General features: G+C 37.5%; 1 protein-coding gene across 10 annotated transcripts in view; it reads left to right on the top strand.

Annotated features, from left to right (window-relative positions):
* The window catches only part of CLOCK (clock circadian regulator), a 144962-nt gene that overhangs the window by 112402 nt on the left and 10622 nt on the right, over nt 1-21938 (top strand). For 9 of the 10 annotated variants that reach the window (XR_016393289.1, XR_016393288.1, XM_089911942.1 and 6 more), the window contains 7 exons: nt 7924-8065; nt 9829-9929; nt 10467-10556; nt 13544-13696; nt 14544-14753; nt 15477-15682; nt 19767-20070. Coding sequence is in view for 8 of the 10 variants with exons in the window: in XM_089911942.1 (XP_089768068.1) it covers nt 7924-8065; nt 9829-9929; nt 10467-10556; nt 13544-13696; nt 14544-14753; nt 15477-15682; nt 19767-20070 (1206 nt within the window). In the remaining 2 variants the exon portion in view is untranslated. The remainder of the gene's footprint in view (nt 1-7923; nt 8066-9828; nt 9930-10466; nt 10557-13543; nt 13697-14543; nt 14754-15476; nt 15683-19766; nt 20071-21938) is intronic. The other variant, XM_022563942.3, reaches the window with a different exon arrangement.

Genomic DNA, 21938 nt, shown 5'->3' with positions numbered 1-21938 from the left:
AAACCTTATTAAGTACGTTCCACGCACAGTGAAGAAAACCATCAACGAAATGAAAAGGAAATCTACCGAATGGGAGAAGATATTTGCAGATGATATATCCAATAAGGGATTAATATCTGAAATATATAGAGAACTCACAGGACTCAGTAACAAAAAAGAAGTCCAATTAAAAAATGGGCAGACAACCTGAATAGACATTTTCCCACCAGACACATGATAAGATGCTCAACACCTTTCTAATCATCAGGGAAATGCAAATCAAAACCACAATAAGGTATCACCTCCTACCTGTCAAAATGGCTGTTATCAAAAGGACAACAAACAACAAGTGTTGGCGAGGATGTGCAGAAAAGAGAGCCCTCATGCACTGTTGATGAGACTGTAAGTTGGTATAGCCACTGTGGAAAACAGTATGGAGGTTCTTCAAAAAATTAAAAATAGGACATATCAGTTTCACTTCTGAGTATTTACCTAGAGAAAACAAAAACAGTCGAAAAGATTTATGCACCCATGTTCATGGCAGGATTAATTATACAATAACCAAGATACAGAAGCAACCTAAGTAAAAATGTGGTACATATATACAGTGGAATACTTTGCAGCTGTAAAAAAACGAAATCTTGCTATTTGCAGCAATATGGATGGATCTTGAGGGCATTATGCTAAGTGAAATAAGTCAGAGAAAGACAGCTGATCTCACTTATACATAGAATTTAAAAAACAAAACAAATGAACAAACAAAACAGACCCATAGATACAGAGAACAAACTGGTGGTTTCCAGAGTGGGGCGGGGTGGGGGGGGTGTGGGCTGGGGCAAAATAGGTGAATGGGATTAAGAGGTACAGACTTCCAGTTGTAAAATAAGTAAGTCACATAGGAATATGGTTAATAAAACTGTAATAGCTTTGTATGGGGACAGATGGGTACCAGACTTACCATGCTATTCATATTTAAATGTTGAATCGCTGTGTTGTACACCTGAAACTAACAATATTGTGCATCAGCCATACTTCAGTTAAAAAAGAAGAGTGCCAGGCTTCCCTGGTGGCGCAGTGGTTGAGAGTCCGCCTGCCGATGCAGGGGACACGGGTTCGTGCCCCGGTCCGGGAAGATCCCACGTGCCGCGGAGTGGCTGGGCCCGTGAGCCATGGCCGCTGAACCTGCGCGTCCGGAGCCTTTGCTCCGCAACGGGAGAGGCCACAACAGTGAGAGGCCCGCGTACCGCAAAAACAAAAACAAACAAAAAAAAAGAAGAGTGCCTTCCCTGTGCCAGGAAGTACTGGACATCGCTCTAGCTGCTGAGAATATGGCTGCTGCTCTCATGGGTCCCATATGAAAGAATTTTTCCAAAGAGGCTCTGTCTGCTTAGTAGAGGAAAATCCAGCATGTTTTTAGTGAAAGAAATTTTCTGAGGAAAGTGCTTAAATCTAGAGTTCCTTGAAATAAGGACTATCATAGAAACCAAAGTAATACATATAGAGATTGTTCTCTTTACTTCTTTTTTTCCCCTCATGCCCATGTCCAATCCTAGGAAATTCAGCTAGCCCTACTTACAAAATATACTCCAACTGTGTCTACCTTCTCCCCACATTAATGTTACCACCATGATCCTCCTGAGTTTAGGGAAGAGGTCCACTTGAGATATATTTTTCAGAAATGTCCATGTGTGGATGGTTTTAGTCAGGAATCTAAACATGATCACCAAGGGAATGAGTGTAGAGAGAAGATGACCAGGCACTAAGCACTGGGGCACTCAACATTAAGACGTGAAGGGGTCAAGGAAGAACCAATCACAGGAGACCAAGGAGAAATATCCACTGAAGTAGGAATAATACCAGGAAACTAAGTTGTCCTAAAAGCCAAGAAAAGAAAGCGAGCGTGTCAGTGAGGAGTGAACAGTCAGCTTTGTCAGGTTCTGCTGAAATAAATTAAATTAGATGAGTACTGAGAATTGAGCATTCAGTTCAATAACATGTATTCATTGATCAGTAAGAACAGACCAGGTGGAACAGTAATATGAGGGAAAGCTTGATTAGAGTGGGTTTAGAAGAGAATTTTCTGAGACAAGGGGAATTAGAGATGGTAAGTAGGGAAGGGTTTTACTACAAAGAGGAGAGAGATCTGGCAATAATAGGAAGCACTGGGCTAAGAAGAAGCTTTTGCTTTTTAAGGTGGGGGAGAAATAATAGCATATTTGTATGTGGACAAGAATGGTCTGAAGGAGAGAGAGAAATTGGTGATAGGAGAGAGAGCGGTAGAAATGCTAGAGCAGTGTTCTTGAGTAGGTGAAAGAAGATGGGATCTAGTGGACAAGTGAATGGATTAGGCTTAGCTAGATAGAGGAGCGATGATTTCAGCTACAGAAGGGGTTGGGAAACTGTGGCCGTTCGGCTTGACCTGGCCCTCTGCCTTGGTTTGTAACACCCACAAGCTACAAATACGTTTTTTACATGTTTTTAAGTGATTGGAAAAAAAAATAATGTTTTGTGACACACAAAGATTATATCATCAGATTTCACAGCCACACTCAATCGTATATTGCATATGGCTGCTTTTGTACTACAACAGTTGAATTGTTGTGACAGAGACTGTGTGGCCCACAAAGCCTAAAATATTGACTCTCTGACCCTTACAGAAAAGTGTGCTGATCCCTGAATTACAGTAGCATGAAGAAGGGTAGAATATGTGAGTATGTATGCTGGTAGGAAGGTTGATATAGTCGTGGAGCTGTGGCATTTCTCTACAGTGAAATAGGAAGCGGAGTTTGGGGTTTGAAAAGAGGGAAAAGTGTTGAATGGTTTTCTAGGAGAGTGAGAAAGTGAATGGACAAGGGAATTTTAGTCTGTTTGGCAGGCAGGATTAAGGGCTCATTGAGGGTCTTGGTCATTTATTTAAAGAGAGAACGACGGTTAGCATGTGTGTTTCTTCAGCCATGTTCAGCTGTGCAGGAACAGATGTGGAATAGGTTAATAATTGGGTTTCACCAGCACTGGTATTTTCCTAAGGGAGTACGGTGAAGGGAGATACGGGCAAGGGAGTTGATGATACACTCAAGGGTGTGTTTGTGATGATTAACCATCATTTTAAGCTGGTTAAAGAGGGAAGAGAAGACAAGAGTGATTATGAAACTGTGGTAGAATTGATGTATTTTAGGTTCCACTGAAGGATTATTGGAGTTGGGATACTAAAGGGAATGAGGAAGAAACAGGGGGAAAGGTGGTTAAAGAGTAGGATGTTTGAAACTGAGGTTATGGAATGCTTATTTTTATTGATTATGACAAGGTCTAGGGTTTAACTGTAAGAATAAGTGACTGAGGACAAGTGGATGTCAAGGTCTTCATCAAGGAATAGAGAAGTCATGGTGTCGAATATGTGAATGTTGGTAACCTAGGAATTAAGAATCAGTGAGGGCAACATCTAACATCATACTCAGCAGGAGAAAAGCTGAAAGCATTTCCTCTAAGATCAGGAACAAGACAAGGATGTCCACTCTCACCACTTTTATTCAACATAGTTTTGGAAGTCCTAGTCACGGCAGTCAGAGAAGAAAAAGAAATAAAAGGAACCCAAATTGTAAAAGAAGAAGTAAAACTGTCACTGTTTGCAAATGACATGACTCTATACATAGCAAATCCTAAAGATGCTCCCAGAAAACTACTAGAGCTCATCAATGAATTCGGTAAAGTTGCAGGATACAAAATTAATACACGGAAATCTGTTGCATTTCTATACACTAACAAAGAAAGACCAGAAAGATAAATTAAGGAAACAATTCCATTTACCATCACATCAAAAAGAATAAAATACTTAGAAATAGACCTACCTAAGGAGGCAAAAGACCTGTACTCTGAAAACTATAAGATGCTGAAGAAAGAAATTGAAGATGACACCAATGGATGGGAAGATATACCATGTTCTTGGATTGGAAGAATTGATACTGTCAAAATGACTGTACTACCCAAGGCAATCTACAGATTGCAATGCAATCCCTATCAAATTACCAAGGGCATTTTTTGCAGATCTAGAACAAAGTAGCTTAAAATTTGTATGGAAACACAAAAAACCCCAAATAGCCAAAGCAGTCTTTTTTTTTAATTAATTAATTTATTTATTTATTTATTTATTTATGGCTGCGTCAGGTCTTCATTGCTGTGCGTTGGCTTTCTCTAGTTGCAGTGAGCCGGGGCTACTCTTCGTTGCTGTGTGCAGGCTTCTCGTTGTGGTGGCTTCTTTTGTTGTGGAGCACGGTCTCTAGGTGCTCAGGCTTCAGTAGTTGTGGCGTGCGGGCTCAGTAGTTGTAGCTCGGAGGCTCTAGAGCGCAGGCTCAGTAGTTGTGGCACACGGGCTTAGTAGCTCCATGGCATGTGGGCTCTTCCCGGACCAGGGCTCGAACCCATGTCCCCTGCATTGGCAGGCAGATTCTTAACCACTGAGCCACCAGAGAAGCCCCCAAAGCAATCTTGAGATGAAAAATGGAGGTGGAAGAATCAGTCTCCCTGGCTTCAGACTATACTATAAAGCTACAGTCATCAAAACGGTAAGGTACTGGCACAAAAACAGACTTACAGATCAGTGGAACAGGATAGAAAGCCCAGAAATAAACCCACACACCTATGGTCAATTAATCTATGACAAAGAAGGCAAGAATATAAAAAGACAGTTTCTTCAGTGAGTAGTGCTGGGAAAACTGGACAGCCACATGTAAAAGTATGAAATTAGAACATTCTCTAACAACATACACAAAAATAAACTCAAAATGGATTAAAGACATAAATGTGAGACTGGATACCGTAAGACTCTTAGAGGAAAACATAGGCAGAACACTCTTTGACATCAATCACAGCAATATCTTTGGATCCACCTTCTAGAGTAATGAAAATAAAAATAAACAAATGGGACCTAATTAAACGTAAAAGCTTTTGCACAGCAAACAAAACCATAAACAAAATGAAAAGGCAACCCACAGAATGGGAGAAAATATTTGCAAATGATGCAACCAACAAGGGATTAATCTCCAAAATATACAAATAGCTCATGCAGCTCAATACCAAAAAACAAACAAACAGCTCAACCAAAAAAATGGGCAGAAGATCTAAATAGACATTTCTCCAAAGAAGACATGCAGGTGGCCAATAGGCACATGAAAAGATGCTCAACATCGCTACTTATTAGAGAAATGCAAATCAAAACTACAGTGAGGTATCACCTCACACGGGTCAGAATGGCCATCATCAAAAAGTCTACAAACGATAAATGCTGGAGTGAGTATGGGGAAAAGGGAACCCTCCTACACTTTTGGTGGGAATGTAAGCTGGTACAGCCACTATGGAGAACAGTATGGAGGTTCCTTAAAAAGCTAAAAATAGAATTACCATATAATCCACCAATCCCACTCCTGGGCATATATATGGAGAAAACCATAATTTGAAAAGATACATGCACCACAATGTTCACTGCAGTGCTATTTACAATAGCCAGGACATGGAACCAACCTAAATGTCCATCAACAGAAGAATGGATAAAGAAGATGTGGTATGTATACATAATGGAATATTAGCCATAAAAAATAACTAAATAATGCCATTTACAGCAACATGGATGGACCTAGAGATTATCATACTGAATGAAGTAAGTCAGACAGAGAAAGACAAATATGATATCTCTCATATGTGGAATCTAAAAAATGATACAGATGAACTTACTTACAAAACAGAAGCCGACTCTCAGACTTAGAGAACGGACTTGTGGTTACCAAAGGGGAAAGGTGGGTGGGAGGGGTAAATTAGGATGCTGAGGTTAACATATGCAGACTACTATGTATAAAATAGATATTCAACAAGGACCTACTTCCCTCCATTATAGTGAGGAGGAAAGAGAAGATGGTTATGTTCATATACCTGGTATGTTAATAGGTAGAGTTACATATTTGGTGGTGGCAAGTATTCTCATCGATATAAGACAAAGCTATCAGTTGAGAGAGGGAGAAAGAAGCTTAGGAACAATGGGAAAGATATGGAGTAATTGTGAAGAGTAGGAAGATGAGCCCATTAGAAAACTTAATGTTTCTGCTTAGTGTTGAGTATCTTTTTTAGGTTGGCGGTCATTTTAGGTTGACTATAATTGTCTCCAAAGGAACAAGTGAGCTGGAAGGCTAGGTAGGACAGGGATGGTTTAAAGTTAGATTTTAATTTGTGCTCTTAGAGGTGCTAGAGTTTCTGGTAATGACAAGGAGTAGAGATTGAACGTGGTAGAGTAGAGGAAAAAGTTTCTTGGAGACGAGGAGTTCCTAGAAAGCTGAGAGGCCAGGACAGGATATTGGATGAATCACCAATATGGATATTGAGTTCTGGAGAAAGGTCAGAGTTGGTGTGAAGAAGATTTTGAGCAGTCAAATGCAGAGTTCCAAAGATGCTTTTAGTGCCTTGTCTGTAAACTTAAGTGTCATCTTAATTCTGTTGGGTTTTTTTTTTTTTTTCACTTTTTCTTTTTTCTGATGTGGTGAAATACATGTAACAAAATTTACCATCTTAACCTATTTTAAGTATATAGTCGAGTGGTATTAAGTACATTCACACTGTTGTGCAAGCATCGCCACCATCCATCACCAAAACTTTTTCATCTTTCCAAACTGAAACTCCATACCCATTAAACAGTAACTCCCCATTCCCTCCTCCCTCCAGCCCCTGGCAGCCACCAGTCTACTTCTGACTCTGTGAATTTGATTCCTATAGGTACCTCATGTAAGTGGAATCATACAGTATTTGTCTGTATGTGACTGGCTTATTTCACTTGGCATAATGTCCTCAAGGTTCATCCATATTGTAGCATGTGTCAGCATTTCCTTTTAAAGGCTGAGTGATATTCCATCGTATGTATATACCACATTATGTTTATTCATTCATCCATCAATGGACACTTGAGTTGCATCCATCTTTTGGCTATTGTGATTAATGCTGCTATGAACATGGCTGTACAAATATGTGTTTGAGTACCTGCTTTCAATTCTTTTGAGGATATACCCAGAAATGAAATTTCTGGATCATATGGTAATTCTATATTTAATTTTCTGAGGAGCTGTTGTTACGGTTTTCCATAGTAGCTGCACTGTTTTATTTTATACATTCTTGTCAGCACTGCACAAGGGTTCCAATTTCTTCATATCCTCACCAACACTGGTTATTTTCTGTTTTTTTTTTATAATAGCCATCTTGATTGAAGTGGTATTTCTTGGTTTTGATTTGCATTTCCCTAATGATTAGTGATATTAAGCATCTTTTCATGTGTTTGCTGCTTATATATCTTCTTTGGAGAAATGTCTCTGCAAGACTTTTGCCCATTTTTTAACTGGATTTTTTGTGGCAGGTATTTTTGGGTTTTGTTTTTTGGTTTTTTTGTTTGCTGTTGAGTGGTAGGAGCTCTTTATATATTCTGGGTATTAATTCCTTATCACATAAATGACTTACAAATGTTTTCTCCCATTCCATGGTGCTTTTCCACTTTGTTTGTAGTGTCCTTTGATACACTTCTGTTGCCTGTGCTTTTAGTGTCATATCCAAGAAATCATTGCCCAATCGAATGTTATAAAGCTTTTCCCTTTTTTTTTCCTAAAAGTTTCATAGTTTTAGTTCTTAACGTTTAGATCTTTGATCCGCTTTGAGTTAACTTTTATATATGGTATAAGGTAAGAGTCCAGCTTCATTCCTTTGCATCTGTTGTTTCTTTAAATAGAGAATGAAACCAAAACTTTCTGGCTATTAAAAATTTTTTTTTTTCATTTCTTTACCTAATATTACACAGGTACACTTCCCTTGTTGTGGGGTAAAAACTGATTTTGGGGAGGAGGAATTAGCAAGCAGTATTGCTAATTTGGGAACTCTGAACTGAACCACAAGAAAACATTTATTTTACTCTTGTCTCCTTAGAGCCAAGATTCTGGGTCTGATAATCGTATAAATACAGTCAGTCTCAAGGAAGCATTGGAAAGGTTTGATCACAGCCCAACTCCTTCTGCTTCCTCCCGGAGTTCAAGAAAATCATCTCACACTGCAGTCTCAGACCCTTCCTGTGAGTACCCCAGCCTGAAAGCAGACTTCCTTTAAAGAGAGTCCTTCCGAATTGTTTATGTTGCCGGTATCAGCATTTTTCGTCGACTGCCACTTTCAAATGATAAGTGTTTACATTTCCGAAATACACTAGCCTTTTCAGTGAGCAAGAGGCACATTGCTCACATCTAGCAAAGAGTTAAGTTTATAAAGTAGCCTATAGAATATGTAGGTAGTAATATTGGTCTTGTTATTTTTTAATCATCCCTCAAGAAGAAAGCAAAACTATTACAGTAATTCCTTTTTTATTGGTAGAGCCAGTAAGTAGTGCTCTTTGAGTTTGCTTTTTGAAAGTGCTTTGTGTGTATCTTGTCTTTATGAAGACTTACATAATTGTCATTAAATTAATATCCTTTTTAATTTTTTAAAAAGAGTCTAGCACCTTTGTTTCTCAGAGTATTAAAACTATATATAATGAAAAAGGGGGTTGTCTGAACTACTCAACATTGTGGGTAGAACATCAAAAGAGGTTAAATATAGAAATTTCTGAGATCATAGAAAAAATTTTTTTCCCTATTATAGCTATTTCTTCCTTTTAAAAAGCAAATTATTTTACTGTGGTAAGAACACCTAAAATGAGATCTACCCTCTTAAATTTTTAAGTGTACAGTACATTATTGTTGACTATAGGTATGACGTTGTACTGCAGATCTAGAGCTTATTCATTGTGCTTATCTGAAACTTTATGCCCGTTAATTAATAATTCCCCATTCCCTGCCTCCTGGCCCTTGGCAGTCACCATTGTGCTCTTTGATTCAATGAATTTGACTATTTCAGATACCTCATATAATGGAGTCATGCAGTACTTGTCTTTTTCTGTCACTGGCTTATTTCACTTAGCATAATGGCCTCAAGGTTCATCCAAGTCCCAAATTGCAGAACGTCTTTCCTTTTCCAGGTTGAATAGTAGTATTTCACTGTATGTATACACCACATTTTGTTAATCCATTCATCTGTCAACAGACATTTAGATTGTTTCCGTACCTTGGCTATTATGAATAGTGCTGCAGTGAACGTTGGAATGCTAGTATCTCTTTGAGATGCTGATCTCAATTCTTTTGCATAAATACCCAGAAGTGGGATTTTTAGATCATATATGGTAGTTCTAATTTTAATTTGTTTGAGAAGCATCCATACTGTTTCTACGGTGTCTGCGACATTTCCCATCCCCACCAACGGTGTGCAAGGGTTCCAGTTTCTCCACGTTCTTACCAACACGTCTTCAGATTTTTTTTGAACAGTTTATAAGCTGGTTTTTTTTTTAATTGAAGTATAGTTGATTTACAGTGTGATATTTTTGATAATAGCCATCCTGACAGGTAGAGGTGATATCTCATTGTGGTTTTGATTTGCATTTCCCTGATTAGTGACGTTGAATATTATTTCATATATCGGCTGGTCATCTCTATGTCTTTTTTGGATAAATATCTGTGCAAGTCCTTAGGCCATTTTTTAATTGAGTTATTAGTTTTTTTTTTACTATTGAGTTATAGGAGTAGTAACCATTTTTATATTTGGAGTTTTCCTATTTCAGATATTTTCTTTGTCCTTAAAAAAGTGATTAAAATGAATCATCTTGTTGTCATAGACTTCGCTTTTATTGAATAGTTTAGAAAAATAACTCAAAAACCACTTTTATTTGCTGAAATGCGTTTTGAGATTGATCTTTGAAAATTATATTTTATAAAGTACTAATGCTATTCTGTTTTTGTTGACCAACCTTAGCTACACCTACAAAGATCCCAACGGATACTAGCACTCCTCCCAGACAGCATTTACCAGCTCATGAAAAGATGGCACAAAGGAGGTCATCATTTAGTAGTCAGGTAAACTCTACAGGTAGTATTCTTCTGAATAAAGATTTATTAAAGGGGAAAAAAACATCATCTAAATCTTCAGAAATTCATTTATTCATTATCCCTTTCTATGAAATTCAAAATAGTTGTCGATACATAACACTTACTCAAGATCTTTATTTTTCTGTGAAGTAGTTGTCAAACATACCAGTCCTTTTGATTATTTTTCAGGTAAACGGTTAGATTTTTTTTTTTTTCAATTATGGAAGACTGATAATTCAGAGCCGTTTTATATCTAATTTCAAATACCAATCACTTTCAGTAAAGTCCAGCCAGCTTTTATTGGGAGCCCACGCAAGGTAATGTGGCAGGTGCCTTGAAAGACAAAAAGATAAATAGGGAATAGGCATTTCCAGTTTAGAGGGGGAAGACATGCCTATACTCAGCTAAAAAAGTATGAGGCTAATTGTAATTCAGTTATAAAGATGCCGTGGTGATATTTCTGGTGGAAGTACTCATTTATGGGAGTGATTGTCACCCCAGTGTTATTTTCTATTTTGCTTCTAGTCCATAAATTCCCAGTCTGTTGGTCAGTCATTAACACAGCCAGTGATGTCTCAAGCTGCAAATTTACCAGTTCCACAAGGCATGTCCCAGGTATTTCTGTTTGTTTCAGTTAAGTATTTTAAAATTATAAATTGTTTTTAAGCTACTAGAGATTTTTAAAAGTACATACTTACAGGGCAGTAAATCTCAGCTGTGGGCATTTAGAATATCTGGGGATTTTTTGATTGTCAATGATATTGGGGTACCACTGGCCCTTTAGTCAGCAAGGACCAGGGGTGCTAATTGTCTTTTAGGGTGTGTGACAGTTTTGCACAACAAAAAACTATCCTGTTTAATCCCTATTGAGAAACAGTATAGGCAGAAAGATATTAAAGATGAAATGTAGCTGTTCATTTTGTTCTTCTTATGGATAGTGGAAGAATTGAGTCATTTTATTCATATATTCATCCATTTGTTTATATACAGGACATTTATTGAGTTCCTTGTATTATCAGATATTGCAGGTGCTGGCAGTAAATATATCTGTACTAAGAGACTTTATTACATCTAGAGGGAAGGACAGTTAACTACAATACAATGTACTATAGTCTATGCTCAGGGTCCGAAGTCTTGATATGTGAGCACATTAGATGGACCCTTAATGCAGCCTGAGGAAGTGAAACAGAACTTCCTGGAAGAATTGTTACTTGGACTGAGTCCCAGAGGAGGCTTAAATATAAAAACTAGCAAGACAAAGGAGAGGTATTGCAAAAGTGACACTTTTGATTATAACTTCGCAACTTGTAATTTATGACTGCACTCATTCAGTGCCTCCGACACGTTAAAAATACTACTAGGTTGTGCTAAAAATAATCCAGAAGTTTCTGTTTGGTGTTAAAGATATCTTCACAGTATCTTAATTTCAAATAATGATAGTTAGCAATAGGTAAAAACAATGTTTTTCTGAAAATACCCTTATCATACGTGGTTATTTAAATTATATATATATATATATATATAAAACTATAGCTATTATATATTATGACACTTGTACAAATATATTGGCAGTGCCATAAATTACCTAAATGTCATAATCTTGACTTTTAGCAACATATAATTGTGTAAGGTATTTATAACAGCACTGTATTATTAAATAGTATCTGGAGTTGCAGTAGTTTTTATCAGCACTGAGTCCTCAAAAGCTTTTTATTCTGAAGGGTAACAGAATTTTTTATGTAAATATTTGACATATTTTCAGTATTATTAGTTCATTAATCTCAAGATACTGAATAAGCATTTCTTAACATTGTAAAGGAATATTTTCATGAAATAAATAGTATCGACTATGTCAAAAATGTTAATAAGTATTCGAATCTCGTATTTCATTCAGTGATGAAGCCAAGCACTCTGCCTCTTAGTTCTGTGATTTTATTTCCCGTTATTCCTGCTTTCTGTGTTTATTTTTATTTTCGTATTTGTGTTTAATAGAAATCCTTTAAGTGGTGACAATGTAATGTTTACCTAAAGGTATAAATAACTTTAGTTAGGATGAAATATATTTGTATGACATAAATATAAAATTTCAAATAATGAAAAATTAAGGCATGAGGGTATTAAACTTGTAATGTTTTCTCACACCTAGTGTAATCTAATGTATGATTTGATCTGGTATTGTCAACTTCAGAAGTCAGAGTCGTATACTTTGAAAAGTAATATTCAGTGTTCTCAGTACAAACTTTTGAAGATAGACTAAAAAAGCTTTTGGGGGGCATTTCTCACTTTTACATGAATTGTAGGAGACTATTTTAAGATTAAGACAGATTTCCAATACAGTGAAATTCTTTCTGCTCTTACACTGTATCCTGTGCAGAATATTCCTGGAATTAAGTAAACGAGCTTAAGTGGTGAATCAACAAATGTGACTAAGTTTCAAGCAGTAGTAAATAGAAGCTGCCTGTAACTCAGGTGAAACAGAGAAATAAGTAAGATTGAAAACCTTATTTACTCTGTAGGTAGAATATCTATGCTTTCATTCATGTATGCATGCATTCATTTATAATCGCTTAGTCTTTAAAAGCCTAGGTTTTGTACTTGTCTGAGAACAATTTCATGGTTGGTTATCTGTCAGACTTTTACAACTTTCTAATGTCAGATTTTTTATAACTTTTATAACTTTCTAATGCACAAAGAGGACATTCTAGGGATGACAGTTTGATGTGAACAACTCTAGGTGCAGGCTACTTTTTCAGGTGTTAAAGAGTAGAAATGAAGTTCAGTGACTTGTTCTAGCAAGTGGTAGTGCCGCAATAGGAACCTAGGTCTTCTAAAGCCAGTGTTATTGATTCATCTTGTAATCAGTCAAGATCTAGTCAGAAGCTAGACCAGAAATTTGAACAGGGGTAGTAAAACAAATTACTGGTAACAGAGATTAGCTACTGAAAGCAGTTAAGAGAATTCAAAAGAATACGGGGAAAACAGCTGTAGAGACCAGCCACTAAATGTAAGTGAAAGGGAGAGTAGCCAAGGGGGAGCAACTTGGAAGACGCCCTCGACCCTCCTGAACTCCTGCTCTTCCAGGCCAGGCTGAGACTCAGATCCCATTAGGCAGGTGTGTTTGTAGCCACTGGATGGTACACACATTCACGGAGGTGCCACAGACTAGGGCTGGAGAGCAAGAAGCCACTTGCTGGGGTACCAGTAACATTTGCTGGGGAGCTGCCCACTAGGATGCCAGTGAGACTTGCTGGAAAGCCACCTGCTGGAGCGCTGATGACACGCACTAGGATGCTACCCATTGGCATAAAAACAAGAAGCAAAAGCACCAGAACCAGAAAGATAGGCACCTCACTTTGCAGTATCCCTCCAGCATCGTCACTGACAGGACTGCCTGTGCCTGCTGACTACGGAGATACATTTGTAGGGTCCAGCTCCAGTATCACAAAGCCGAGCAAAGATAGGTGAATTAGGAGTTGAGAGGCGATACATTAATAACTGGCGTAACATTCTTAGCTCATGATGTACTGCTTGTGTTTCACATTTTACAGTTACGAGAAGTGATTGTAAACTATGTTGCACTTTTTCCGTCCACAATACTTAAGTTTCAGTTCTCAGCTCAGTTAGGAGCCATGCAGCATCTGAAAGACCAGTTGGAGCAACGGACTCGGATGATAGAGGCAAACATTCATCGGCAACAAGAAGAACTAAGAAAAATTCAAGAGCAGCTTCAAATGGTCCATGGTCAAGGGCTTCAGGTAAGTTATTACATTTGAATTCAAGCAAAGCATGCTATTTGCATTTTGGCTTCTTAAGGAAATTGACTTTTCTTAATTAAAAGTGAGATGCAAAAGATACATTTCCTCAGTTTAGTTCAATAAATACTCATTGGTTATTTACTCAATAGGATTGTATTAACAGTCTCTAAAGATGATTCATTCCTAAGAGTGTTTCCATCAGCATCCTTGTTTCTCCAGATTAGAGTCATCTTTTAGCAGGCTAATGTTTAGTAAGCTTTAAACCCATAACATCAAAATACTTTACATAGACTTTTAGGTACACGTAGGTACAGAATTTATGAATCAATCATCAATCATTTTTTAAAAAACATACTAGTAGGTGTGATTCAAATTAGTCTCATTTGGTCAACCAACAAGGCCACTCTAAAGTTATGTCTGTCCAAGGAGACGAGGACTTTGGTCAAAGGAAACTTTAAGTGAAGGCTACTTCTGTCTAATGCTGTGACTTATAAATGATGAGTGATGCAGAGCTGCCAGTCCACAGACCTTTGAGTAGCTCTGAGTTAGGGTAACGCTAGCTGATGAAATAATCCCCAACGTGTAAAAATGTCAAACAAGTGGAGGTTTTGAAATTTATAACGCTTTTTTTTCTGACAATTAGAAACATGATAGGGTTAGGGTGACTGAAAGAATGAAAATGAGTATCATGTTTTACTCAGCAATTATTTTTTGTTCAGTGTTCATTCAGAATGACTTAGTCTTCTTGTTACTTGCGTTTTAAACTTAATTTTTAGCTGTTTTTTTTTAATGCTCTCATTCTTTTTAACTTAAAAAGATCATTTCAATGTAATCTTTATTTTTAAAGATGTTTTTACAACAGTCAACCCCTGGATTGAATTTTGGTTCTGTTCAACTTTCTTCTGGAAATTCATCTAATATCCAGCAGCTTGCACCTATAAATATGCCTAGCCAAGTTGTTCAGACTAACCAAATTCAAAGTGGAATGAATACTGGACACATTGGCACAACTCAGCACATGATACAACAGCAGACTTTACAAAGTACATCGAGTCAGGTAACGTTATCGAGTACAGTGGTCTGTGGAGTGTTCAGTGATTGAAATGTATGGTGTTGCTAAAGCAAAAAGCTTCATCTTGAACATTACCATATTTAAAACTTTACTAGTAATAGAAACTATAGTATTGAGAGTGATAATTAAAATATTTTGAGCAAAATTGTTCTTAATTGTTGAACATTGAATGCTTTCAGTATTTTGACATTTAAAAATTTTGCAGTTTGCTTAAAATGAACATACGGACTAGTTCTGTGTGTTAACAAAAAAAAGACTTTGACTTGCAAGTGTCTGACGAGGACATATGTTACCATAGGTGAAGACTGTATTGTTAGGGCAGTGATGGCTTAATCAACATTCTAGGAAATTTTGGTAATTGGTGTGCATCTGTGATTATAAATCTCAAGACTTCAAATGAAATATATAAAAATGTGTAATGTCAGTCACCTACTTTGGGTGTTTGAAGAAATTCTTCATGTATATTTCATATCATCCCTGTTAAGATCATGCTCCTTTTCAAAAGTCATAGCTTACCTTCCAGCAAGATACTGAAGGCTAATTCATTCTCAATGACTACAAGTTATTCCTTGATTTCTCCCAGAGTAATATGTTCTGCCACTTCTTTTTCTGTCATGTCAGCTATTGTTAGAATGATGAGTAGTAGAATCATACTTCCTGAATAAATTTTTTTCAGATAATCTATCTGTAAAATCTTCTCTTTCCTAGCAGAATCAACAGAATGTACTGAGCGGGCACAGTCAGCAAACATCTCCTCCCAGTCAGACACAGAGCACTCTTACAGCCCCACTGTATAACACTATGGTGATTTCTCAGCCGACGGCCGGAAGCATGGTCCAGATTCCATCTAGTATGCCACAGAACAGTTCCCAGAGTGCTGCAGTAACTACATTCACTCAGGACAGACAGATAAGGTAGTGGTCATATTTCGTTAGTCATTTCAAAGATGTAAATTGTTTGATTAAAAAGCAATACTTTGCGGCTTCCCTGGTGGCGCAGTGGTTGAGAGTCCGCCTGCCGATGCAGGGGACACGGGTTCGTGCCCCGGTCCGGGAAGATCCCACGTGCCGCGGAACGGCTGGGCCCGTGAGCCATGGCCGCTGAGCCTGTGCGTCCGGATCCTGTGCTCCACAACGGGAGAGGCCACAACAGTGAGAGGCCCGCGTACCACAAAAAAACAACAACAACAGCAACAACACTTTGATCTTTAAAAACGTGATTTTAATTTGTTGCTAACTCTTGAATTTGAAATAAAAACACAGAATGTATCCATTGTTTACAGACTTTATAATAAAAGAGTAACAACAAGTTTTGTTTTGTTCAGAAATGTGCTAACAAATATTGTAGAATCCAAATTCTACAGCACACTGTTACACAAGTTTTATAATAGGGTTTGTCTATATCACTATAAAACTTTTATCATTTCAGTACAGATGCTGGTGAGTTGTCAGTGTAGTAACAGTGGTTAGGGTGTTTGCTACCATAGTTTATATGTGTTATGGAGTAAGAGTAGCTCACCTTTCTTGATTTGTGTTAAGTACTGTACTACATGCTCAAAATATATTATCTCATTTAATTTTTATTTTTAAAAAAAATAGGTGTTAGGGTCTTTTATTTCCCAGGTAAGAATAAAGTGAGTTTTTAATAATTTGGTCAAGGGTCTATAGCTGTTAGGGAGTGAAGAAGGGTATCTGAATTCAAGCCTGGGTGTCTGATTTCAAAGCTCACGTGCTTTAACATATACTATGCTAAAGTTCTGTGGGCACTTCTAGAAAAACCGCCATCTGTGACTTATTTTAGTCATCCAAATAGCTGACTTAGAAACAAATATTATGAAGAAATACCCTTTTCAAATATTAGGAAGGAGTCTTTCAACAACTATAGGATTTCTAGTCTTAATGATATTTTAAATACATTTTATTTTTTTTACTAATTTTAGTACAATATAAGTAGGCTGCTGCTTTTATAATAAAACCTTGCTGTTGTATTAGACTGTGTAATAGATTTTATTAAAGTCCTGTTAATAATTTCCAGAGAGTAAAGAAGCTGCAGGATTGCAGAAGCAGTAAGAGCAGAGAGAAACTCATTTCTTCTCTTTGGAATTCAGTTCCTTCAAGTTAAAGAAGTCCAGCTTTCAGCTTTGACTTCTGAAAGGAAGTATTATGAATATGCTCCACAGAAATATAGAGAACTAGTTTTAAAGCCCGAGGGAAAATCCATTAACGTAGAATGTTGACATGCATTTGGGAGGACACAATTTAGCAATTATTTGTAGACAACTGTTTTTTGAAGGGGGAAAACCATACTTCAGCAAACGTTTGAGTGCCTACTTGTATGAGTATGGCGCATTCTTTATCCCAGGACCAAGATCAGACTAGTCAAAGCCATAGAAAGGTAAATAATCAGTATTGTTTGATGTGGTAAATCCTTACTAGGTCTTCAGAAAGGAGGAAGTGAGCAGTGTTATGGGTTGAGGCAAGCAGGTGAAGAGAGGAGTGTGGTTAGGGAAAGATTCAGGGAGGAGATACTTGACCTGAGTCTTAAAGAGCTTGGCTTTGGATATGCATGTGGCAGGGAGTCCAGGAGGGTGTTCTAGGCAAAGGTAGGAGTGTATACAAAGCCACAGAAGTTAAGCCAAAGTAGATTGCAGACTCTTTTAGTGCCAGAGAGGGATGAGGTAGTCTCATAGTTTACCAGTGGGCAGTTGGACAATTCAGATACGAATTACTTTTTAGATTACAGAGAAATTAGTGCTTAGCATTTCTATGATTAAGCCAGTTGGTAATGTTATTTGTTTCTTTGTGCGTGCTTTATAGGTAAATTTTTTACTATATATGTTTTTGCATTAAATAATGCATTTGGTCCTGAAGTATATAATATACAGTATTTTATTTTTGAGATTTGGAATGGATTCAGAATAGATTTATTTTGTCTTGTGGAGCATATAAAGTATGTATATGTGCTAAGTTTAATCGTAGTTATGTGCTTTGAACAGTTTGTAATTGCAGCTGTGTCATGCTAAATCGACGGTAGAGTCATGTCTCAGTTTCCTCACCGTGATGACGAGTGTTGGAAACTAACTTCATCTCACAGAAAAGGCAGATAGAAAGAATATTGTTCCCTGAAGAGGCATCGCTTTTTGTTGTTGTCCTTTTGTTAAAGACTGTGGAAGAAGGAAGGTGGGTGGGAGGGAATATTAGTGAATTGTAACACAGTGGGTACTCTGCTCCTTGATAAATTTATAAATTGAGTGTATTTTTATGTACTGTTAGGATGTCATTTAGTTTTGAATTATGTTTATAAGATACAGCTTGCCATGTAAACACCTGTAAACCTAGAGAGTTTTTTAAAAATTCCCTTATGACTGCTTTATTTTGATTAAAGTTTATTTTCATTAGCAAAATCATGTCTCACATATACCTACCTCCCAAGTACCTAGTAATTTTATAAAAAGAAAAAAGTTGATATTTTTAACAGGTTAAATTTTTTTTTTATTGTGGTAGAATATACATAACATAATACTTACTGTGTTAACCATTTTCACACGTACCGTTCATTGACGTGAGTGCATGCGCGCCATTGTGACAATCACTACCTTCAATCGCCAGAATGTTTTCTTCTTCCCAGACTGAAAATCTGTGTCCATCAGACGGTAACTCCTCACTTCTCGTCCCCCTAGCTCCTGGGAACCACCATTCTACTTTCTAAGCACATAAGTCTGTGACTTTGACTACTCTAGATACCGCATATAAATGGAATCACATAATATATGTCTTTTCTAACTGGCTCATTTCACTTGGCATGATGTCCTCCAGGTTCATCCATGTTATAATATGTGTCAGCATTTCCTTCCTTTTTAAGGCTAAATAATATTCCATTGTAATGTATGTATCACATTTTCTTGATCCATTCATCTACTGATGAACACTTGGGTTGTATCCATCTTTTGACTGTTTTGAATAGGTGCTATGAACATGGGTGTACAAGTATTTATTTGAGTCCCTGTTTTCAGTTCTTTTGAGTATATGTCCAGAATTAGAATTGCTGGATCATATGGTAGTTACATTTTTAATATATTTGAAAAAACACCATACTGTTTTCCATAGTGGATGAACCACTTTACATTCCCACCAACAGTGCACAAAGGTTCCAATTTCTCCACACCCTTGTCAACACTTTGTTTGATAGTAGCCATCCTAATGGATATGAAGTGGTATCTCCTAGTGGTTTTGATGGGCATTTCCCTAATGATTAGTGATGTTGAACCTCTTTTCAGTGCTTATTGACCATTTGTATATCGTCTTTGAAGAAATAATCTATTCAAGACTCTTGGCCATTTTTTAATCAGAGTGTGTGTGTGTTGCTACGTTGTAGGATTGCTTTATATTTTCTAGTTATTAACCCCTTATTAGATGTATGATTTGCAAATATTTTCTCCCACTCTGTGGAGTGCCCTTTCACTGTGTTGTTCATAGTGTCCTTTGAAACATAAACATTTTTAATTTTGTTGTACAGTTTATCTATTTTTTCTTTTGTTGTCTGTGCTTTTAGTGTCATATCCAAGAAATCATTGCCCGATCCAGTGTCATGAAACTTTCCCCCGATGTTTTGTTCCAAGAGTTTCATGGTTTCAACATTTATGTTTAGGTCTTTAATCAGTTTTGAGTTAATTTTTATATATGACGTAAAGGTCAAATTTCATTCTTTTGCATGTGGATATCGAAAAAAAGTTTTGTATTTTTGTTTGGGTTCACTTCATTTTGCTCTACACATTTTTGTTTCACTGATATCCCAAAGGGAATCTTTAAAAACATGAAACAAAATTGGAACGTACAGCTTTTAGTATGGCAGTATTAAAAGGGGATTATCTTAGAGTTATACCCTATCAGTTCATTGGCAATATTATGGGTATTATCTTAGAGAAATGTTCAGCCCACCGCCTTTCATAATGTATACCTTGTACTTCTGACTTCCTTTCCCGTTCTTTCCTCCTAACAGATTTTCTCAAGGTCAGCAGCTTGTGACCAAGTTAGTAACTGCTCCTGTAGCCTGCGGGGCGGTCGTGGTGCCCAGCGCTATGCTCATGGGTCAGGTGGTGACTGCCTACCCTACCTTTGCTCCACAACCACCGCAGTCACAGACACTGCCGGTCCCGCAGCAGCAGCAGCAGCAGCAGCAGCAGCAGCAGCAGCAGCAGCAGCAGCAGCAGCAGCAGCAGCAGAGTTCCCAGGAGCAGCAACTCCCTGCAGTGCAGCAGCCACCGCAGGCGCAGCTGGCTCAACCGCCGCAGCAGTTTTTACAGGTAATTCTCCCCGTGGGGAAGCTGTCCCAGACCTGTTTACTTTTATGGAGTGAAATTAGGGATTAAAGGAACATTTTTAAAATGATCTGAGAAGTCCATAAAGGCTCATTGTACGACTTAAATTTATGTAAAGACAGAACGCTTATCCCAGTTGGCTATTTTTTCTTCTCTTGTTCTGTCTTTGGAAAACCTTTAACCTTGCCGTGGAGATACCCCACTGTCTGAACTGCTGGATAGAGTAAGTGGCCGCTTCTTGCCCATATCAAGGTACTTTACATAGAGCTCTCTCTGGCTAGAGTTTCTGGAATTCAAGCAAAGGCACCTTTCTCTGTTCTCTTGTTTTCCTAGTGGCCCATCAAGCTGTACTCTTTACAGGGCAGAGGTGTTGAAAGGGATTTTTTTTAAAAAATTAGGCATTATCTTAAATTATTTTATTGGATTAAATTTTATAGTGACTTTTTGGTAATATATTAACATCAGAGGAGATATACTGTGGAGGCATAGCCTGCGCTGAGATGGAGTCACTGCTGTACCACATACCGTGTGAACTTTGGAGGTTACTCAACTTGCTAAAATTCAGTTTCCTCACCTGTAATATGGAGGTGCTAGTAGTTAATATCTCATGGTAGTTAGTAGTTAATAACTAGTAGTTATTATATCATGGTAGTAGTTAATATCTAGTATTTACTATCTAGTAGTTAATATCTCATGGGTAAAAGAAGCATGCAAATCACTGAGTATGGTATAAGGCACATAACTAGCTTTATTTTATGACCACTGTCTTGATAAATGTATTAATAGACACTCAGATTAACCAGAATGCAGACACAGATCTCATGTGGGTATATCAGACAGAATCTACTTATCTAAAGGGTGCAGAACAAAGTCACCTAGATCGGGATCCTCAGCAAAGAAGTCAGCAGGACAAATTTCTGGACCTCAGTACCCTCATTGGGGGTACACAGTAGCAGACTATGACATCTGGAAATCCAGCTTTTTCCTTACTGGTCTAAAAGGCCAGCGATTTTGAATGTAGGCTAAGCCTAGATTTGTGCTGGATACCATTCCATGTATGCCAGGTACATATCATCAGTTTTAAAGTTATACAGCATATGGTATGATTAGAAGATTCAGTGTTATACTGTATGCTCAGACATAAATACAGTGTTAATTTATCGCCATTGGTGTTCTGGTACAAATATAATTCTGAACTTGGTGATGTGCTCAACTAAAAGAGGTTAGTTGCCTAAATATCTCTGAGAATCGTACAACCCCTTAGACCTTAAGCCTACAGTGCAGCCATTAGTGACTGGGTTAGCTATTGTTACCAATGCATTAATGACAAGAATTTATAATAAGTTATAAACTGTTCTCTAGGGGAAATGTATTCAATGAAAATTAAGCAAAAGCTTAGAAAGGGAGAAGACTTGCCTTAAGAGCTCAGTTTTCTCTCAGGGAACGAGGGCTCTTAAAAGAATGAGCATTCTCTTCCACTTCTAAAAAAACATTCCAAAGACGTGGGACCACTAAAGAAATAAGATAGGCAATACCCTTTAGAAATACACTCATATGTAGATAGAAATACACAATTTGTCTTTTCTGGTTATATAACACCTAGTTCCAAAGTGTACCTCTGCTGTAACCCTGTAAGGCTTATAAATATCCTGAGTTCTTTATCTTACAAAAGCTTTTCCTAATAACAGAGGGAAAAAGAAAATGTCTCCAGGTCCTTAGCAAAGCTTAATGGCCTTAAAGTTTCAAAGATCTGTCCTTTTGTGTGCGTGTGCAGGTGTCCTTCACATACATCTGCAGAAATCACCCATCACAGTTCCAGTTTAAAATTATGAACCCTGCATCAAGATGTATTG

Source organism: Delphinapterus leucas, chromosome 5, assembly GCF_059928025.1.
Source record: "Delphinapterus leucas isolate spDelLeu-1000000601 "Yukka" chromosome 5, BTC_Dleu_Yukka2, whole genome shotgun sequence".
Lineage (NCBI taxonomy): Eukaryota > Metazoa > Chordata > Mammalia > Artiodactyla > Monodontidae > Delphinapterus > Delphinapterus leucas.
Note: the sequence above shows the minus strand (reverse complement) of the source record. Positions and strands in the feature narration are given on the sequence as shown.